The 18325-nt window shown below is 38.5% G+C and overlaps 1 protein-coding gene across 9 annotated transcripts in view; it reads left to right on the forward strand.

Moving 5' to 3' along the window:
- DYNC1I2 (dynein cytoplasmic 1 intermediate chain 2) overlaps positions 1-2794 on the forward strand; it is a 59808-nt gene extending 57014 nt beyond the window's left edge. For 5 of the 9 annotated variants that reach the window (XM_038584832.1, XM_038584837.1, XM_038584835.1 and 2 more), the window contains one exon: positions 1391-1621. In XM_038584832.1, coding sequence (XP_038440760.1) covers positions 1391-1504 — 114 coding nt within the window. In that variant the 3' untranslated portion in view covers positions 1505-1621. Of the gene's footprint in view, positions 1-1390 lie in introns of all 9 variants that reach the window. The other 4 variants (XM_038584834.1, XM_038584836.1, XM_038584839.1 and 1 more) reach the window with 2 other exon arrangements.
- Positions 2795-18325: the final 15531 nt, after the last annotated feature.

Genomic DNA, 18325 nt, shown 5'->3' on the forward strand with positions numbered 1-18325 from the left:
TGTCCCCATGCAATGGATTTTGAGGATAATATCATACATTGGAAGTACCTTATTTCTTGAAGCAGAAATTACTAGAAATTAGAAACTCTTCAGGAAGAGGAAGAAATTTGGAGTTACAGTTGAGTTATAGATTTTGAGTTACAGACTTCAGGGCTTTATAGAATCAAGTTCTTAATTTTCTGCATTTGTAGATTTGTTTGGGCCAGGTAGTAGAAATCAAAAGTCGTTTCTTTTGAGAATTATTTGATGACTGTGTGAAAGGTGAATCTTGACTTGTGAACCTTGTTGCAATATCACTGAATCCAGCAGGATGAGTTGCATCTCTCTCATCTTTAGTACTTGGGGTGGGTATACACAATATCCAGGAGTAATTTCCTTTTTAGCCCTGACTAAAAGAAGCCTTAGTCACTCTTTCTTTTGCTATGCCTTATGATTCCCCATCCCCTCTGGACACCCTGTGGCCTCTAGCAATTGGATCTGAAGGGAGGTAGATTGAATCATTTAGAATAGACAATTGAACTGTCCACATAGATGGAATTGCTCTGTATCTGCACTAATACAGTAGCCACTAAGCACATATGGCTGTCCAACACTTAAAATGTGGTTAGTATAACTAAAGAACTGAATTTTACATTTTATTTCATTTTAAGTAACTTAAGTGTGAATAGTCACACATGTGTCTGGTAGCTAGCATGTTGGCTATCACTATCCAATCTGATCTAATATGGCAGGTTAAGAAGTAGGCACATTCATTTGCTATACTGAGTGGTTTGTGCCCTAATATGGCAGTGTCCAGATTTCTCCAATATGATAATGACAATTATCGAAAAGTCTGCGTCATCAGATGCTTCAGAGAGGCAAAAGCATCATGAGGCTCTTTTCCCCTTTAGTTGTTTATACATCACTAATGTGGTAAGAGATAGTGTACCTTCTCATGAAGGGATTAAGATATTGAAAAAGGTTACTTTGTGCTCCAAACAAAAAAATAAACACTCCTAAGAAACCAGGTGTTTGAAACATGCTTCAAAAACTTTTTCGTATTTGGAATAGAGCAAGAAGTAAAAATTTTTGAAGAATTCCTCCCCACCAGCAAAATCCATGAGATAGTGCATGGGAATTATATTTGCAGAGCATCATTGTTATTCTCTCTTGTACTGATGGTGATAACAGCAAAAGCAATTCTGAGGCTGTCACAACACACTTCCCAAACATCATCTTTTGTTTTGAAATGTATTGTAAAGCATTGTTATATTCCCTGTAATTATGGAAAGACCATTTATGTCAATTATTACTTTTTAATGGAAAAATTATTTGAAAACAAACTGAAATACTGGGTAAGATGATCTTTTTTTATTTTAGTGTACATAAAACATTGTCTTTCTTTTAACAGCAGATTGCTGTCCCCCGAAATGATGAATGGGCACGGTTCGGCCGAACACTTGCAGAAATTAATGCAAACCGAGCTGATGCAGAGGAGGAAGCAGCTACCCGAATACCTGCTTAGCTCCCAGATAGGGGATATTGTAGCCTTAGTGGATTTGGGGAAGTCTCTAAGTAGAACCTAAGACTATTTGCATGTTTCTGTCTAAATGTTAATTAAAAGGAAATTTCGTGGATTTAACCATGGATTTAATGCAGCAAGTAAATCTTAAAATGTCCCTTTTTATATAACATGCATCTTGTTTTGAATTTGTGTCATTTTTAATACAGATTGCAGCCTTTTCTGAATTCTTATAAACAGGTGTATATTTGGTATTAGTTATTCTTTTTAATTCTTTTCAACTTATAACACTATACAAGTTATTTCTAAAATACAGATTAAGTTCTGCATATTTTTAAATCACAAGTCCCTGTTATACTGATAATGTTCTCACTAACCATAATATGTAAGAACATTATTTCTTAGCCATAGCATGCATACATCTATCCAAGTTCCATTCTAATATCCTTTTTCTTTATAACTCATGTGATAGCTGTCTATAAATAAAAACAAATATGCTTTAACTTTTCAGATTTTCATTTTGATTTAGCCTTGCAATTTTAATTTTCCCATCCCTTTTATAAAATGTCTTTTTTCATTTCTTTCTTAAAGCTCTTGTTATAAGCAGTCACCTCAAATCTCATAAAGTTTTGTGTCTTAAATATGCCATGCATTAAAATGTAATAAATCTTTTGATGCATTATGAATTAATGTTTAACCTGTCAGTGAAAAAAAATTTCTCCTAGGTTAACTTTTGCTTTACTCCCTTATTTACTTTCCATCTGATATGCATTTAGTCTAAAGAATAAACAGAAAGCTGTCTATTATTTTCATTGACTGAGATTATTATGTATGTGAGCTCTCTATGACTAAAACCTCCTTTGAGAGAAATTGATTTCATGGTTGCAGTAGTAGCTATGAGGGAACAGTGTTCAAATGAACTTTGTGAATCACCTCTACATCTTGAGACCTGTTACCACACAACCTTTGTATATAAAAGCAAGTCTGAAAGGTGAGTGACAAATAGCTAAGACTAAATTTTGAAATCAACCTGTTTCAGGATTAGAGGAAAGCATAATGATCAGATCTTTATTTTATCCACTAAAATTGTCCATTTCCTTTATTTTATCCACTTTCAATTGTCTGTCCTAACCTCTTGGCCTTCAAAAGTTAAACTATTGTTTATTCAACAGAAAATAAACTAGGAAAGAAGAATAGACACCAGAATTTGAACATTTTTGTTGTTGTTTTATAATTCTAACCAAGATCCGTTGGAAGATGAATTTCCAAATAATAAAACTTCTAAACTACGAATATCGTCTAATGTAAGTAATAATCGACTAGGAATATTAGACCCAACTCTTGTTCTAGCTCTGGCACTCATGAGAAGTGTGATTTTAGCCAAGTCTTTCCATCTGTTTGTGCCTCGTTCTTTTTATCTAGGAATTAAGTTTGGATTAAATGATTGTTAAATTTCCTTCCAGCTCTAAAATTATTAATTACTTCAGGCAATTCTCCATTTTTATATATTCAGTTTTTGCAAATTAGCACCCCATAATTGCCTATTATATACCAAAGATAAGTTTTTATATTAGTAGGCAAACATCTCAAGTTAGCTCATAGTAGCAATATCTGTGAGTCAGAAGTTCAATCAGCAGGATCACACTGTCTTTGTATAGAAAAATTCATGTAATCACTACATTTTTGCCATCAATTTGTTAAAAGGACTAGAAAAAAGGAAAACATCATGACTAAGGTTGGAAATCAAGAGATGTGGCAAATCAGATGCTCTCAATTGGACTCAAGTTGTGTGTTTGATTGTCAAAGAATAAAGTTAATAAGTACTTAGTACCAGAATTTTTGCTTCTGAGGAATAACTTCTCCCTCCTACCTCAAAATACAGGGTGGACCTTGGCCCATATAACTTAGTCTGCATTTTTAGGAACACATAAATTTAATGTGAGGAACTGCCATTTAAAGTTGACTGAAAAAAAAATAATAATAAAGTTGACTGTATGATAGGAAAAAAGGAAGTACTAAGATTGTCAATATTGATGTAAAATCTTCCAACAGATCAAGCTGACTAGAAAAGTATAGTACTGCTTCTTTACTCTTTTACAAATAAAAATCTTAAAATTTTCAAGAATATCCAGTTTTGGAAATTGTACCTTATTTGTTTCCAGTTATACTTTTTTGCTGAGTGGGAACAAGCCATTGCTTTCTGGCTAATTTCTTATTTTGTTTATAATTTGGTTATTATCTTTTGAATGAGAAATTAAAGATTATTGGTTATCCTTGTTTGTGTTGAGGAAGAACACTCAGTTTTGCAGACAATAATTTCCTTACACTGAGTCTCCGAAATAATTATTTTTGGCATAATTAAAGCAAAAACACCCCACAAAAATTCATTGGTAGAGTCTATCTTCATGCTTATAGATTCAATTGCCTGTAAAATTTAGAAAATCTCTAGGTATAAAATATTGTTGCAGTAATGCTGATATACTGCATCTTGAAGGAATGGATGGGTTAAAATTCAGAGAAGGAACTAAAGGAAAGTAATACTAAGAGTGATCCTAGTGTTTGAATATTGTTGATTCATTCTGTTTTGTACTAGTACTGAATAGACTGTAACCTCTACCTCTTCAACCATATAGAAAGGAAGGGCTTGACTGAATGAAAGAAAATCTAATGTGAAGCATGTGATTTTTCATTTTCCCATTCTAGTAGGCAATGCATTTTTAAATCTTTTCCATAGTCCTGGTATTTCAACATTGGTACTATGATATTTTCTAGGTAGGAAAAGCTCTATAATTATGTATATATTGGAGAGGATGGCTCTCCAGTAATAGCTCCAGCTGCTCGATGGTTGTGAGAACTAACTTGTTTCAAACATGACAGTATCCAAGGTGGTAGTGTCATCAGTGTCATGCTGAATCTTGGGCATAAGTCTAGGGTAAAAAGCCATTAGCTTTGCCCCCATTTGATGATTTAGTGATTATCCATTTACTAAAGATTTCTATTCAGTTTTTTTTCCCCCAAGCTACATAGAAACAAGAAAGGAGTTCTTGCTTTCCTGCTATCATCTTGCTGATTGTCAGGCAACTAAAGATCTTACAGGTTTGGGAAAAAGACCTGGGACTCTTTAACTCCTTAAAAAGTTCTGGGAAATTATTTACTTAAATACCTGGTTTACAGATTCTGATGCCTCTAGTGCTACCAAAGAATTTGAAAGTGGCCCCAAAGACAAGAATAAAAGAACACCCTGTTGAGTATTTATTTTGAACTCAAGGATTACAATTAAGAACATTAACCAATCTCCTTGATCTTACTGCCCCCAAAAGGTAATAATTTGCTTGTACTTATTTTAATATGTTGTATTTTTAAAATCCTTTCACCTATAACAAACACGTTTTAGAAAAACAAGCTACAATCCTAACTCAGAATGCAAACTAGAAGACTGAATAGTTATTACATTGCAGTGCTTTTCTCAATAGGCTGCTGCTCTTGGATCTTTTGTTGGACTTTGGGTGTACAGATTCTCTTTCTGCCTGCCATATTCCCAATTCCCTAACTTCTTAAAGTTCAAATGGATTTTAGGTATTTAAGTTTTCAGTATGTAGTTTCTAACCACTGATAGTTTCAACATAGCCAATCAGCCATCTTTTACAAACTTTTCTAAAATTACAGTATTTTGTGTTGTTAGTTTCATAGCAGGAATCTCAGTTTTGGCTTCTTAATATTCCATTACCAGTTCCCAGTCAGAGGATGGAACAGCTTGCGCTCAGGTAAGCTTTCAGAAAGGTCTGTTTCACTTTGTGAGGTCATTTATTCAGGTCTCTGGTAATGTATTATCATGCCTGTCTTTTAATGTACTTGATTTGGTCAGCTGTGGGGCAGTGATTGTATAGGGTGTAGAACACACCTACATGGTGCTGAACATGCAGAGACCTGCCTCTGGTGACTTCAGAAATCAGATGTACCACCAGTAAGGCTTTGATGGCAAGTAATTTTATCTTTTGTGAATTTTTATACTAGATTTTTAAGAAGTTTTTTTCTGAACAAAGTAATGGAAATGCTTTAGAACAAAATTTCTTATAAAGTGTGGCCGGTACATGAGAAAAAGAACACTGGGCTCAAAAGACCCAAATTCTATTCCTGATACCACCATTACCAGTAACGTCACCTGGGACAAGGGGCAGTATTCTTATGTGTTAAGTGAGGAAAATGGGGCAGCCCCGGTGGCGCAGCGGTTTAGCGCCGTCTGCAGCCCAGGGTGTGATCCTGGAGACCTGGGATCGAGTCCCACGTCGGGCTCCTTGCATGGAGCCTGCTTCTCCCTCTGCCTGTGTCTCTGCCTCTCTCTCTCTGTGTGTCTCTCATGAATAAATAAATGAAATCTTAAAAAAAAAAAAAGTGAGGAAAATGTTTGCTTTCTGTGAAGATTGTAGAGATGTATGTGAAAATTTGTAGAATATAAAGTACCACACAAATAAGGGATTGTATTTATTTTTTTTAAGAATACAAAAATGGCGGCCCAGGTGGCTCAGCGGTTTAGCGCCGCCTTCAGCCCAGGACCTGATCCTGGAATCCCAGGATCGAGTCCCATGTCGGGCTCCCTGCGTGGAGCCTGCTTCTCCCTCTGCCTGGGTCTCTGCGCCTCTTTCTCTCTGTGTCTCTCATTAATAAATAAAATCTTTAAAAAAAAATGGAGAGAGACCATTTTGTGGAGCCATCTGTGCAATGTAGTAAGAGCACATCTAAGGATTTAAGTGGCTTGGTGTTCAAGAAAATCTTTTTTTAATTCTGAGACATCACAATGTTTAGGAGTAGCAGTGAACTGAGGGATATAAAATAAAATTACCAATTAAAATAGGAAAAAAATGACCCACTCTGAATTTCCAGCCTATACTCAGCTGTTGCTCTTATGTTACTTACATGTAACATGGGTTGTGATATCTGGACACTTAGAAAAGTGGACGTGGAACCCCTTTTTCAAATCAATGGGAAAACAAACTTGGTTCATGACTACCCGGCTACATGTTAGCAGAAGTGGAATCCATTTCCACAAAAATCTAGGGAACAGCAGTGAAAAGATGCTCAACAGAAAGCACCCCTCTACTCTCTGCTATTATGAATTTGGCTCTTTTAGGTTCTACGTGGAATATCATGCAGTCTGTCTGACGTACCTCACTTAATATCAACGCCCATAAGTATCTCTCCATGTCGGCAGAAATGGCAGGATTTCCTCCCTTCTTGTGGCCGAATAATTGCCGTGTGGGTCCCATGACTGCTGTAGCCATTCATCTGCTGATGGACACAGGTTGATTCTGTGTCTCGGCTGTTGTGAACAAGGCTGCAATAAATCTCTTCGAAATCCTTTGTTCATTTCCTTTGGATATATATCCAGAAGAGGAATTGCTGGATCACATGGCAGTTCTATTTTTAATTTTCTGAGGGACCTCCATAATTTTTTTCCATAGTGGGTGCACCCATTTACATTCCTATCAACAGTGTACAAAGGTTTCTTTATCTTCACATCCTCACCAACATTTGTTATCTCTTCTTGATGATGGCCATTCTGATAGATATGAAGTGGTATCACATTGTGGTTTCGATTTGCATTTCCCTATGATTAGTGATGTTGAGCACTTTTTCATGTACTTGTTGGTCATTTATATGTCTTCTTTGGAAAAATAATCTATTTAGTTCCTATACCCATTTTAATGACATTTTTTGGGTTTATATTGGTATTGTATGAGTTATGTATTTTGGTTATTAACCTCTTTTTGGATAAATGATTTGCAGATGTTTCTCATCCCATAGGTTGCCTTTTCATTTTTTTTAAATTTTTGTTTGCTGTGCAGAAGCCTTTTATTTTTTTAAGATTTATTTATTCTTGAGAGACACAGAGAGAGAGAGAGAGAGAGAGAGAGAGAGGCTCCACTGCTGAGCCACCCAGGTGTCCCTTGTAGTTTTCATTGTACAGGTCTTTCACTTTGGTTAAATTTATTCCTGAGTGTTTTACTGCAAATAAGATAGCGTATTTCCTTAGGTGTTTCACTGTTAGTGTATAGAAATGCAAGCTGATTCTGTATGCTAATTTTTATCCTGTAACTTTGAGCTTTTTGTCCTTCAAGCTGAAGTAATTCTATAATAGGCAGCATATAGTTTTTTTTTTTTTAATCCTTGCAGCTACTCTGCCTTTTTCAGGAATTCAGCCCATCTATATTCAAAATTTTTGATAGGTAAGGATTTACTAATCTTACTGTTTCCAGTTTGTATTTCCTACCCCCACCCCCACCCCCGTTTCTGCCTACCTTTGTATTGGTGACATTTCGTGGTGGTATGTTCTTTCCCCTTTCTGAATCTTTTGTGAGTCCTGCAAGATTCCAGGTTTTTGTTTTGTGGTTATCATGAGGCTTATATAAAATAAAATGTCTCATAGGTAAAACAGTCCATTTTAAGCTGATAGCAACTGAACTTCAATTGCCTAAAAAGCATCCTTTTGCTTTTCCCTTTTATATTTTTGAAATCATTACTCTTTATATTATTTATTCATTAACAAATTATAGTAGCTATAATTTTTAATACTCTTCCTCTTTAACCTTTGTACTATATTTAAGTGATTAACAAGCATCCGCTTACAGAATTGTTTTCTGACTATATATACATATACTGCATAAACGACACCTTTACCAGTGTTCTTTCCTGTGTTTTTATGTTGCTGATGAGTGTCTTTTCAGCTTGAAGAACTCCTTTCAGTATTTATTGCAAGGCTGGGCTAGTGGTGATGAATTCCCTCAGTTTTTGTGTATGAAAAATTTCTCCTTTATATCTGAGGTATAACTTGGCCAGATGGTATTCCTGGCTGGCAGTATTTTTCTTTTCTTTTAAAGATTTTATTTATTCATGAGACGGAGAGAGAGAGAGACATAGGCAGAGGGAGAAGCAGGCCCCATGCAGGGAGCCCTACTCGATCCTGGGTCTCCAGGATCAGGCCCTGGGCTGAAGGCGGCGCTAAACCGCTGAGCCACTGAGCCACCGGCTGCCCGACCATTACTACTTTAAATAAATTTTTGGCCCCCTTCTTCCTCTTGTCTCCTTCTGGAACCTCTATTCTTCTAATATTTGTTCTTTTTTTTTTCTTTTTTTTTAAATTTATTTATTCATGAGAGACACAGAAAGAGGCAGAGACACAGGTAGAGGGAGAAGCAGGCTCATTGCAGGGAGCCTGATGTGGGACTCGATCCTGGGTCTGCCAGGATCACAGCCCGGGCTGATGGCAGTGCTAAACCACTGAGCCACCGGGGCTGCCCCTAGTATTTGTTCTTTTGATTGAACCCTATTGATCACACAGGCTTTCTTCTTTTTTTTTTTTTAAGATTTTTTTTTTTATTTGAGAGAGCAAGCAGAGAGCACAAGCAGGGAAGTGAAGAGAGGGAGAAGCAGACTCCTCAAGGGGCAGGGAGTCCAATGCAGAGCTCCATCCCAGGACCCCAAGATCATGACCTGAGCCAAAGGCAGATGCTTAACTGACTGAGCCACCCACACGCCCCTTTTCATTCTTTTTTATTGACTTTTTTCTGGTGTGTTATTTCAAAGTTCCTGTCCTCTAAATCACTTAGTCTGTCTTCCACTTGCTTTTACTCTGCTGCAGATGCTCTCTGTTGCATTTTTTTCATTTCATTCATGGACTATTACAGCTTTAGAATTTTTATTTTATTTTTTTGTGATTTCTATCCCTTGGATAAGTAACTCATTTTGCTCATTTTTTCCCCCTTGATTACATTGGCTTCTGAGTTTTCTTACAGTTCATGGTTCTTCAAAAAAGCTATTTTGAATTACCAGGTAGATTGCAAAATTCCATACTTTTGAGAAGATGGTTATTGGAAAATTAATTTTAATGATGATGTTTCCTTGATTTTTTAAAATTTTTTTTAAAGATTTATTTATGATAGAGAGAGGCAGAGACACAGGAGGAGGGAGAAGCAGGCTCCATGCTGGGAGCCTGACGTGGGACTCGATCCCGGGACTCCAGGATCGCGACCCAGGCCAAAAGCAGGCGCCAAACCACTGAGCCACCCAGGGATCCCCTCCTTGATTTTTCATGTTCCTAGTTTGGCTTGCTCCTTTTACATTTGAAGGATATATGGGCTATGCTGTTCATTGGTGCTGTGATGTTTGGGGTTTTCTTTCTTTTGTGTAGCTATACCTAGGTACATACTCTTCTTCTCCTTTTAATGGCAGAATTCTTAAGCTTTTGTGTTTCCCTGGTCTTTAACCACTTGCCATGCCCACTGGAATCCTCTCAGTTTCCAGAAGGTGGTGCTATAGCTCAAGTTTGTGGTTTCCCCCTAGTCCACCTCTCCTGGTCTTTCTGATGGTGTTTACTCGACTTACTGTTGTAGCTGCACTCCAGCATGCACAGGGAACTGGCTGTAGGATTGGGGGAGATGTTGGTTTAGCCCTCGGGGTATTGGGGGTGCCTGTGGATCTGACCCAGTGGGGTGAACCTTGGGTGAATCACTCCCAGGGGGTCTGTAGGCAGACTTCCTGAGCACTATCAGCAGGAACTGCATTACTTGAATGTCCTTTGATGTTCTTACCTGGCTCTCTCCCGACCACCCTCGCTCGCTCGTCATAAAGGCCCCTCACCACTGGGGTAGCCAGGGACTTGCTGCTTTCCTTTCCCCCATGGAAGGAGTTGCCACTGCTGGCAAGTTCAGCCTAGGCAGTGTTGCTTTGCGAAAGTTCTTCTTATGGTCCACACTGAACTAAACCTGGTTTTTTTGCTCCCATGGTGCGCTGGAACCACCTCTTGTGAAGTCTGGGTTTTTGCAAATTCATTCTCATCCATGCATATCCACCTAGGACAGCACTCTCCAGGTTTGTCCCTGACTGTACCAAGAGGGTTTGAGGCAGTTTTGCTAGTTCTGCAGCCTGTAACAAGGTGTCTGCCTATTACTGGATGTGCAGGTGGGCAAGACTCCTCCCAGGTCCCCTGGCAGATGGTGCTCATTCCCGCAACTCACACAACAGTGCTTTTGTTCATGGATGGATGTCTAATTCATTTTTTAAAAAGGAGGGCAAAAAGAACATTTTTACATCACTATGATCCTGACCAACTGAGGAGTTTTAAAGATAGTTCTATTGTCCCTAATCTTTCAGTGCAAATAAAATCGATTATCACTAAAACTATTTCATGATCCCTAAGAGTATTTGCTGCTGGGAACTGCTTCTTAGTATCGATAGGTGCATCACAAAATTGTCCATGTTAGAAAGCAGAGAGCTGATATTCTAATAGTTCCTTGTAAACGATGCTGTTTTTTTTTTATTTTTATTTTTTTAAGATTTTATTTATTTACTCATGAGAGAGACATGCAGAGAGAGAAGCAGGCTCCACACAGGGAGCCTGACGCGGGACTCGATCCCAGGTCTCCAGGATCAGACCCTGGGCCGAAAGCGCTAAACCACTGAGCCACCCAGGGTTCCCCAACAATGCTTTCTGTGAATGATAATAGTACAACATATAACCAGAGGGCCATCCCAGGAGCCACTATAACAGGAGTATTCTTATTTAGTATCAGTATTTTAAGAAAGGCTACAAAAGCGTTTTTGTTCTGTTTTCTTAAAGTGGTGGTAGTAAGACTGGATCAAAAATGACAGGACAGAAGCACCTACTCTCCCTCTCAACCCGAAATCCTATATAAAGTGCTAAAGCAGAAGAAAAATAAAATCTGCTACAGCACCAAGAAATAAGGGCTAGCAAAAGAGTAGAGATTTTGGAAAATGGCAGGAACATCAAAAGCAGATGAGATCAAAGCTATAGGCAAATAAAACAAATTATAACACAAAGCAGATAAAGACTATAAACAGACAAATGAAAACGCAGAATCAACAGATGGAGAGAACAGGAGGGTACCCATGGGTGCTGGGCAGGGTGATCCATTAGGGAACTGATGCAAAAAAGCTAATCCCCATCCATGGGCCAAGTGGGCAGAAGGGATGTCTATACCCAGGCTGTAATGTAACAGTAGGTGAAGCCATTGGAGCCAGAGAAGCAGGGCTATGCCCCCCCCCCCCCCCGGTACCTGTACCCTCAAAAGGAGAAGAGAAACCTATACTGAGAATCAAATTACTGGCATAGATTCACCTGGCAGTGCAGCACAGCCCACCCCTCCCATCATGGGCTCTGATAACATCCATGGGGCACCTGGGTGGCTCCTTCGGTTAAGCATCTCACTCTTGGTTTTGGCTTGGGGTCAAGATCTCAGGATCCTGAGATGGAGCCCTGTGTTGGGCGCCATGCTCAGTGCAGAGTCTGCTTGTTCTTCTCCCTCTGCTCCTTCCCCTTGTGTGTTCTCTCTAAAAATAAATAAAATCTTCATTAAAAAAAAATCCATAAGAAACTCTCAAACACAAAAGTGAGCAACTAAATAAATTGCAACTATGAATCACCAAAATATTTCAAAAAAGTCAATATGAAAGACCCAAGCAAAATTTTTTTTTAAAAGTCCGCAGAATAAAGAACTCTAATTAATATCCCAAAGACATGGAAGAGGATATCAGAACCATTAAATTTGAAAAACAACAAAAACCAAGCCAAATAGTCGAGGGATACAGCTAAACAACAAAGCTGTCAGCAGGATGATCACAAGGTGTCTTCCATTACTTGACCTAGAAGTATAGATGGAGAAAATGTGAAGGGAGGCTAAAAGATACTGGGGCAGGTCCGAGAATGACAACTTCTATCTACACAGAAAGGAGATAAATGAGAAAATGTAGAGAGAGAAATAGAATGGAAGAGATTCCTTTGGTCTGAAAAGTCTTAGGATTAAAAGGGTTCATCCCCATTCAATGTAGAACCAGATGGTTTTATTTTTTTAAATTTTTTAATTTATTTATGAGAGTCACACACAGAGAGAGAGAGAGGCAGAGACATAGGCAGAGGGAGAAGCAGGCTCCATGCACCGGGAGCCCGACGTGGGATTCGATCCCGGGTCTCCAGGATCGTGCCCTGGGCCAAAGGCAGGTGCCAAACCGCTGCGCCACCCAGGGATTCCAACCAGATGGTTTTAAAAGGAAAATTTCAAAATACCAACGCTACAGAACAAATCCTAAAAACTGCCAGAGGCCAAAGAAAACCAGTTATATTCAAGTTAACACTACTGGCATCAGTCTCCTCTTCTTTGACAAGAATATATGAAGACAAAAAAACAATTACTTTGAACTAAGAATTCTAGACTTTCAGTCCTGCATGTAGGAAGTTTAGAAGTTAAAAAAAAGTTTAGAAGTTGCTACTCTGTCCTAATAGCAAATAAAAAGCTGAACAAACAGCTCTTCCTGGATGCATAACAGTGCAAACCACTGTTCCCCAAATTGGAGAGACGGGCAAATCTAGGAAACCACAACATACTGGAGCAGTTACTTCCCTGGGAACCAGTGCCAGGGTGGGAAAACCTGAACAGTAATTGACCAACTGCGAGAGGTTCAGTGTGGACAACTCCGTTAAAAACTCCAGGGGATCCAGTCATGGGGGGTAGAGTGGGAGAGGGAATGAACACCTTTTGTGAGTTTTACCACCAGAGGCCCTACCAGTTTCTCACAGTGATTATCTGAGAGTAATCCCCTTGTGGGTCCAGCAGGACAAGGGGAAAAAGGAACTATTTTTGAAGTATGCCCGAGCATTCTGTTTTACTTAATAGGGTCTGCCCTCAGGGGAAAGTATTTAACCAGAGCCTAACTGACTTGAGGGAAGGAAAACACCCAACTCCAGCACACTCTAGCCATCATCTCCCACCTATGAGGGGGAGACAGGGCAGAACTGAGAAGCACGTATATAATTCACAGTCCAGAGGCACAGGATTATAAAATCAGAGAAATATAAAATGCTGCTCCCCTCACAACTCAGTACATTACTTAAAGGCCTTTTATACAGCAATTTTTTCCACCTAGTTGGAAAAAAAAAAAAGTATGACTGATATAAAAAGAAAATGGAACCATAGAAAATGCCCCATTAAAGCCACAAAAGGCAGAATAGAAGAAAAAAGGGCAACAAATAGTAACAAATAGGTATTAATGTAAGTATATCAAGAATCACTTTGAGTGTCAGTGATCCAAATGCACCAATTAAGACAGACTGTGGGGGAGTCGGTTGAGCATCTGACTGTTACAGCTCAGGTCATGATCTCATGGGTCATGGGATCAAGCCCCACAGCAGGCTCCACACAGCAGGGAGTCTGCTTGAGAGTCTCTGCCCTTTTCCCAACTCACACCGTCTCTTACCTCTCTCAAATAAGTTTTTTTTTTAATTTTATTTATTTATTCATGAGAGACACACAGAGAGAGGCAGAGACACAAAAGGAGAAGCAGGCTCCATGCAGGGAGCCCGATGTGGGACTCGATCCCGGGTCGCCAAGATCAGGCCCTGGGCTGAAGGCGGCACTAAACCACTGAGCGACCAGGGCTGCCCTCAAATAAGTTTTAAAAAATAAAAATAAAAATTTCTCACACAGCTGATCAAAAAATAAGACCCAAATATGAGTTGAGTCTTAATATATAAAGACACAGATTAAAAGTAAATGAGTGGAGAAAAATACTCCATGCCAACAACACTAATCAAGAGGAAGCAGGAGTAGCTATATTAATTTCAGACAGAGCCGACTATGAAGACAAGTTATTGGGGATTAAGAAGGATTTTACATAATGATAAAGGGGTCAACTCTCCAAAAAGAAATAAAGACTAATAAAACTGCAAAATACATAAAACAACTATCCTAGTTGGAGACTTCAACATCCCTCTCGGGGACAGATCCAACAGGGAGAAAAATCAGTAAAGCTATTCAACAGCACCATCAACCAACTGGATATAATCAATGATCTGTAGACTACTAGAAACAACAGAATACACATTCTTCTCAGGCTCACATGGAACATTCACCAAGATAGACCACATTCTGGGTCCTAAAACACACTGAGGGCATACAATATCTGCCCTCAGACCATAATGTAATTAAATTAGAAATCAGTAACAAAAACTGGAAATCCCTACGTATGTGGAGATTAAACAACATCCTTCAAATACGTGGGTCAAAAGAAATCTCAAAAAAATTTTAAATGTTTTGAATTAAATGAAGACATCAAAATTCATGGGATGCAACAAAACCAGTGCTTGGAAGGAAATTTAGCATTGAATACATATATTAGAAAGGAAAAAAGATCTAAAATTTATCATCTAAGTTTCCACCTTAGGAAACTAGAAAATGAGCATATTAAATCCAAAGTAATTATTAGAAAAGAAATAAAAATCAGAAATCAGTGAATTGAAAACAGGTAATCAATAGAGAAAAATCAATGAAACCAAAAAGCTGGTTCTTTAAAAAGATCAATAATATTGATAAGCCTCTAGCCAGGCTATAAAAAGAGGAATTATTAATAATAACAAATGAAAGTGGAAACATCAGATCCCAAGGACATTAAAAAGATAATAAAGGAATACCATGAACAACTTTATGCCCACATATCTGATAACCTAGATGAAATGGACTAATTCCTTGAAAGACACAATTTTCTAAAACATAAGAAATAATCTGAATAGGTTCATATCAAAGAAATTGAATCAATAATAACTCTGAAACAAAAGCACCAGACCCAGAAGGGTTCACTGGTGAATCCTACCAAATATTCAAGAAATTCTATTCTCTGCAATCTCAGAAGGCAAAAGAAGAAGGAGTATTTCCTCACTCATTCTACGAGGCCAGCATTACCCTAATACCAAAGCCAAAGACATTACAAGAAAACAGAAGCATAGACTACTCTCATAAATATAAATGCAGAAATCCTCAATAAGATATTGGGAAATTGATTCCAACAATGTACAAAAAGAATTACATTGCACAACCAATTGGGATTTTTTCCCAGGCATGCAAGACTGATCAACATTTGAAAATCATCACAACCGGGCAGCCCAGGTGGCTCAGTGGTTTAGCGCCGCCTTCAGCCCAGGGTATGATCCTGGAGACCCAGGATCGAATCCCATGTCAGGCTCCATGCAGGGAGTCTGCTCCCTCTGCCTGTGTCTCTGCCTCTCTGCCTCTCTCTCTCTCTCTCTCTCTCTCGTTCTCTCTTAATAATAAATAAATACATAAAATCTTTAAAAAAATCATCACAACCATCACAACAGGCTAAACAAACAAAAAAATTGCATGATCATATCAATAGATGCAGAAAAAAACATTTAACAAAATTTTGAACACTCATTCTTGGTTAAAAAAAAAAAAACTTTGTAAACTAGGAATAGAAAAGAACTTCTTCAAACCTGATAAAAAAAGATCTACAAAAAAACCTACAGCTTAACATTATACTTAATGGTAAGAAACATGAAGCTTTCTCACTAAGATAGAAGAGGAAGAACTTTCCCATTAAGAAATGGACGGCAAGGATGCCCCCTCTCACTACTTTTCAACATTGTACTGGAAGTACCAGCCAATGCACTATAGACTAGGAAAGGAAATAAAAGATACACAAATTGAGAAGGAAGCAATAAAACTGCTGGTTTGAAAATGAGCATGAGGGACGCCTGGGTGGCTCAGCAGTTGAGCATCTGCTTTTGGCTCAGGGCATGATTCCAGAGTCCCAAGATCGAGTTCCCGCATCAGGCTCCCTGCATGGAGTCTGCTTCTCCCTCTGCCTGTGTCTCTGCCTCTCTCTGTGTGTGTGTCTCTCATGAATAAATAAGTGAAATCTTTAATAAAAAAAAAATGATTGCTTATGTAGAAAACTCCTGGACCTAATAAGTGATTATAGCAAAGTTAAAGAACATAGGATTGATGTACAAAAGTCAATTCCCTTACCATATTCCAGCAATGAACATGCAGAATTTGAAGTTAAAAACCAATACCATTTACATTAGTACCCCCAAAATGAAATATTTACATATAACAAAATCTGTAAAAAATTCTACTTGAGGAAAACTATGAAACTGATTAACAAAATGAAAGAACAAAATAAATATTCCATGTTCATTAACGGGAAGACTCCATATTGACAAAATCGTTTTTCCCCCACTTTGACCAATTGATTTCAGTGAAATCCCAACTGAAATCACAGTTAAGTCATTTTGTAGATATCAAACAGATCTAAAGTTTATATGGAGAGGCAAAAAGACAAACAGCCAACACAATATTGAAGAACAAAGAAGACTAACATCACCTGACTTTAAGACTTAGTATATAGCCACAGGAGTCAAGACAGTAGTAGTATTGTAAAACAACAACAGCAAAAAACTGTAGACAAACATCAATGGAACAGAAGAGAGGCCAGAATTAGACCTACATGAATACAGTCAACCAATCTTTGACAAAAGAGGAAAGGCAATACAACAGAGCGAAGATAGTCTTTTCAACAAATAGTGTGGAAACTAAACAGTCACACATAAAAATAAAAAATAATCTAGACCCAGACCTTCCACCCTTCACAAAAATTAAAATAGATCAGAGAGCTAAATATAAAACATGCAACTATAATACTACAAGATAACACAGGAGAAAACCTAGATGACCTTGGACATGGTGGTGACTTTTTAGATACAACACCAAAGGACAATCCACAAACCAAATAATTGATAAGCTGGAGTTCCCTAAAATTAAATACTCTGTGAAGGACAATGTCAAGAAAATGAGGAGACAAGCCACAGACTAGAGAAAAATATTTGTGAAAGCCATATGTGACAAAAGGTTGTTATCCAAAATATACAAAGAACTCTTAAAATAAGTAAACAATGCAATTAAAAAGTGGGCCAAAGACCTTAACACCTCACCGAAGAAAATATACAGATGACAAACATAGGAAAAGATGTTCCAGATCATATATCATCAGGGAAATGTAATTTTTTAAATTTACTCATGAGAGTCACAGAGAGGCAGAGACATAGAGAGAGAAGCAGGCTCCACGCAGGGAGCCTGATGCAGGACTCGATCTTGGGACTCTGGGATCATGCCTTGAGCCAGACGCAGACGCTCAACCGCTGAGCCACCCAGGCACCCTAGGGAAATGCAAATTCAAACAAAAATGAGATATCACTACTATCAGAATGACCAAAATCTGGAACACTAACACCAGATGAAGTGTTGATGAGGATGTAGGGCAGTAAGAATTCTCATTCAAGGGATCCCTGGGTGGCGCAGTGGTTTGGCACCTGCCTTTGGCCCAGGGCCTGATCCTGGAGACCCGGGATCGAATCCCACGTCGGGCTCCCGGGGCATGGAGCCTGCTTCTCCCTCTGCCTATGTCTCTGCCTCTCTCTCTCTCTGTGTGTGACTATCATAAATAAATAAAAAAATTAAAAAAAAAGAATTCTCATTCAATTGCTGGTGGGAATGCAAAATGGTACAGCCACTGGGAAGATAGTTTGGTGGTTTCCTACAACTAAACATACTCTTACCATATATCATCCAGCAGTCATGCTTCCTGGTATTTACTCAAAGGAGCTGAAGACTTACGTCCTGCACCTGGATGTTTACAGCAGCTTTGTTATTCATAATTGCCAAGACAGAGGCAGCCAAGATATCCTTCAGTAGGGGAATGGATAAACACTTGGTACATCCAATGGAATATTTTGCACTAAAAAGAAATGAGTACTCAAGCTGTGACAAGACATGGAGGAATTTTTTTTTTTTTTAAGATTTATTTATTTGAGAGAGAGAGAACACAAGCAGGGAAGAGGGGCAGAAGAAGAAGGAGAAGGAGCAGCAGACCCCTTGCTGAGCTGGGACAACCCTCTCCTCTCCCCCAATACAGGTCTCCATCCCATAATCCTGGGATCATGACCTGAGCAGAAGGCAGAGG

Source organism: Canis lupus, chromosome 36 (assembly GCF_011100685.1).
Source record: "Canis lupus familiaris isolate Mischka breed German Shepherd chromosome 36, alternate assembly UU_Cfam_GSD_1.0, whole genome shotgun sequence".
NCBI classification, from domain to species: Eukaryota; Metazoa; Chordata; class Mammalia; order Carnivora; family Canidae; genus Canis; species Canis lupus.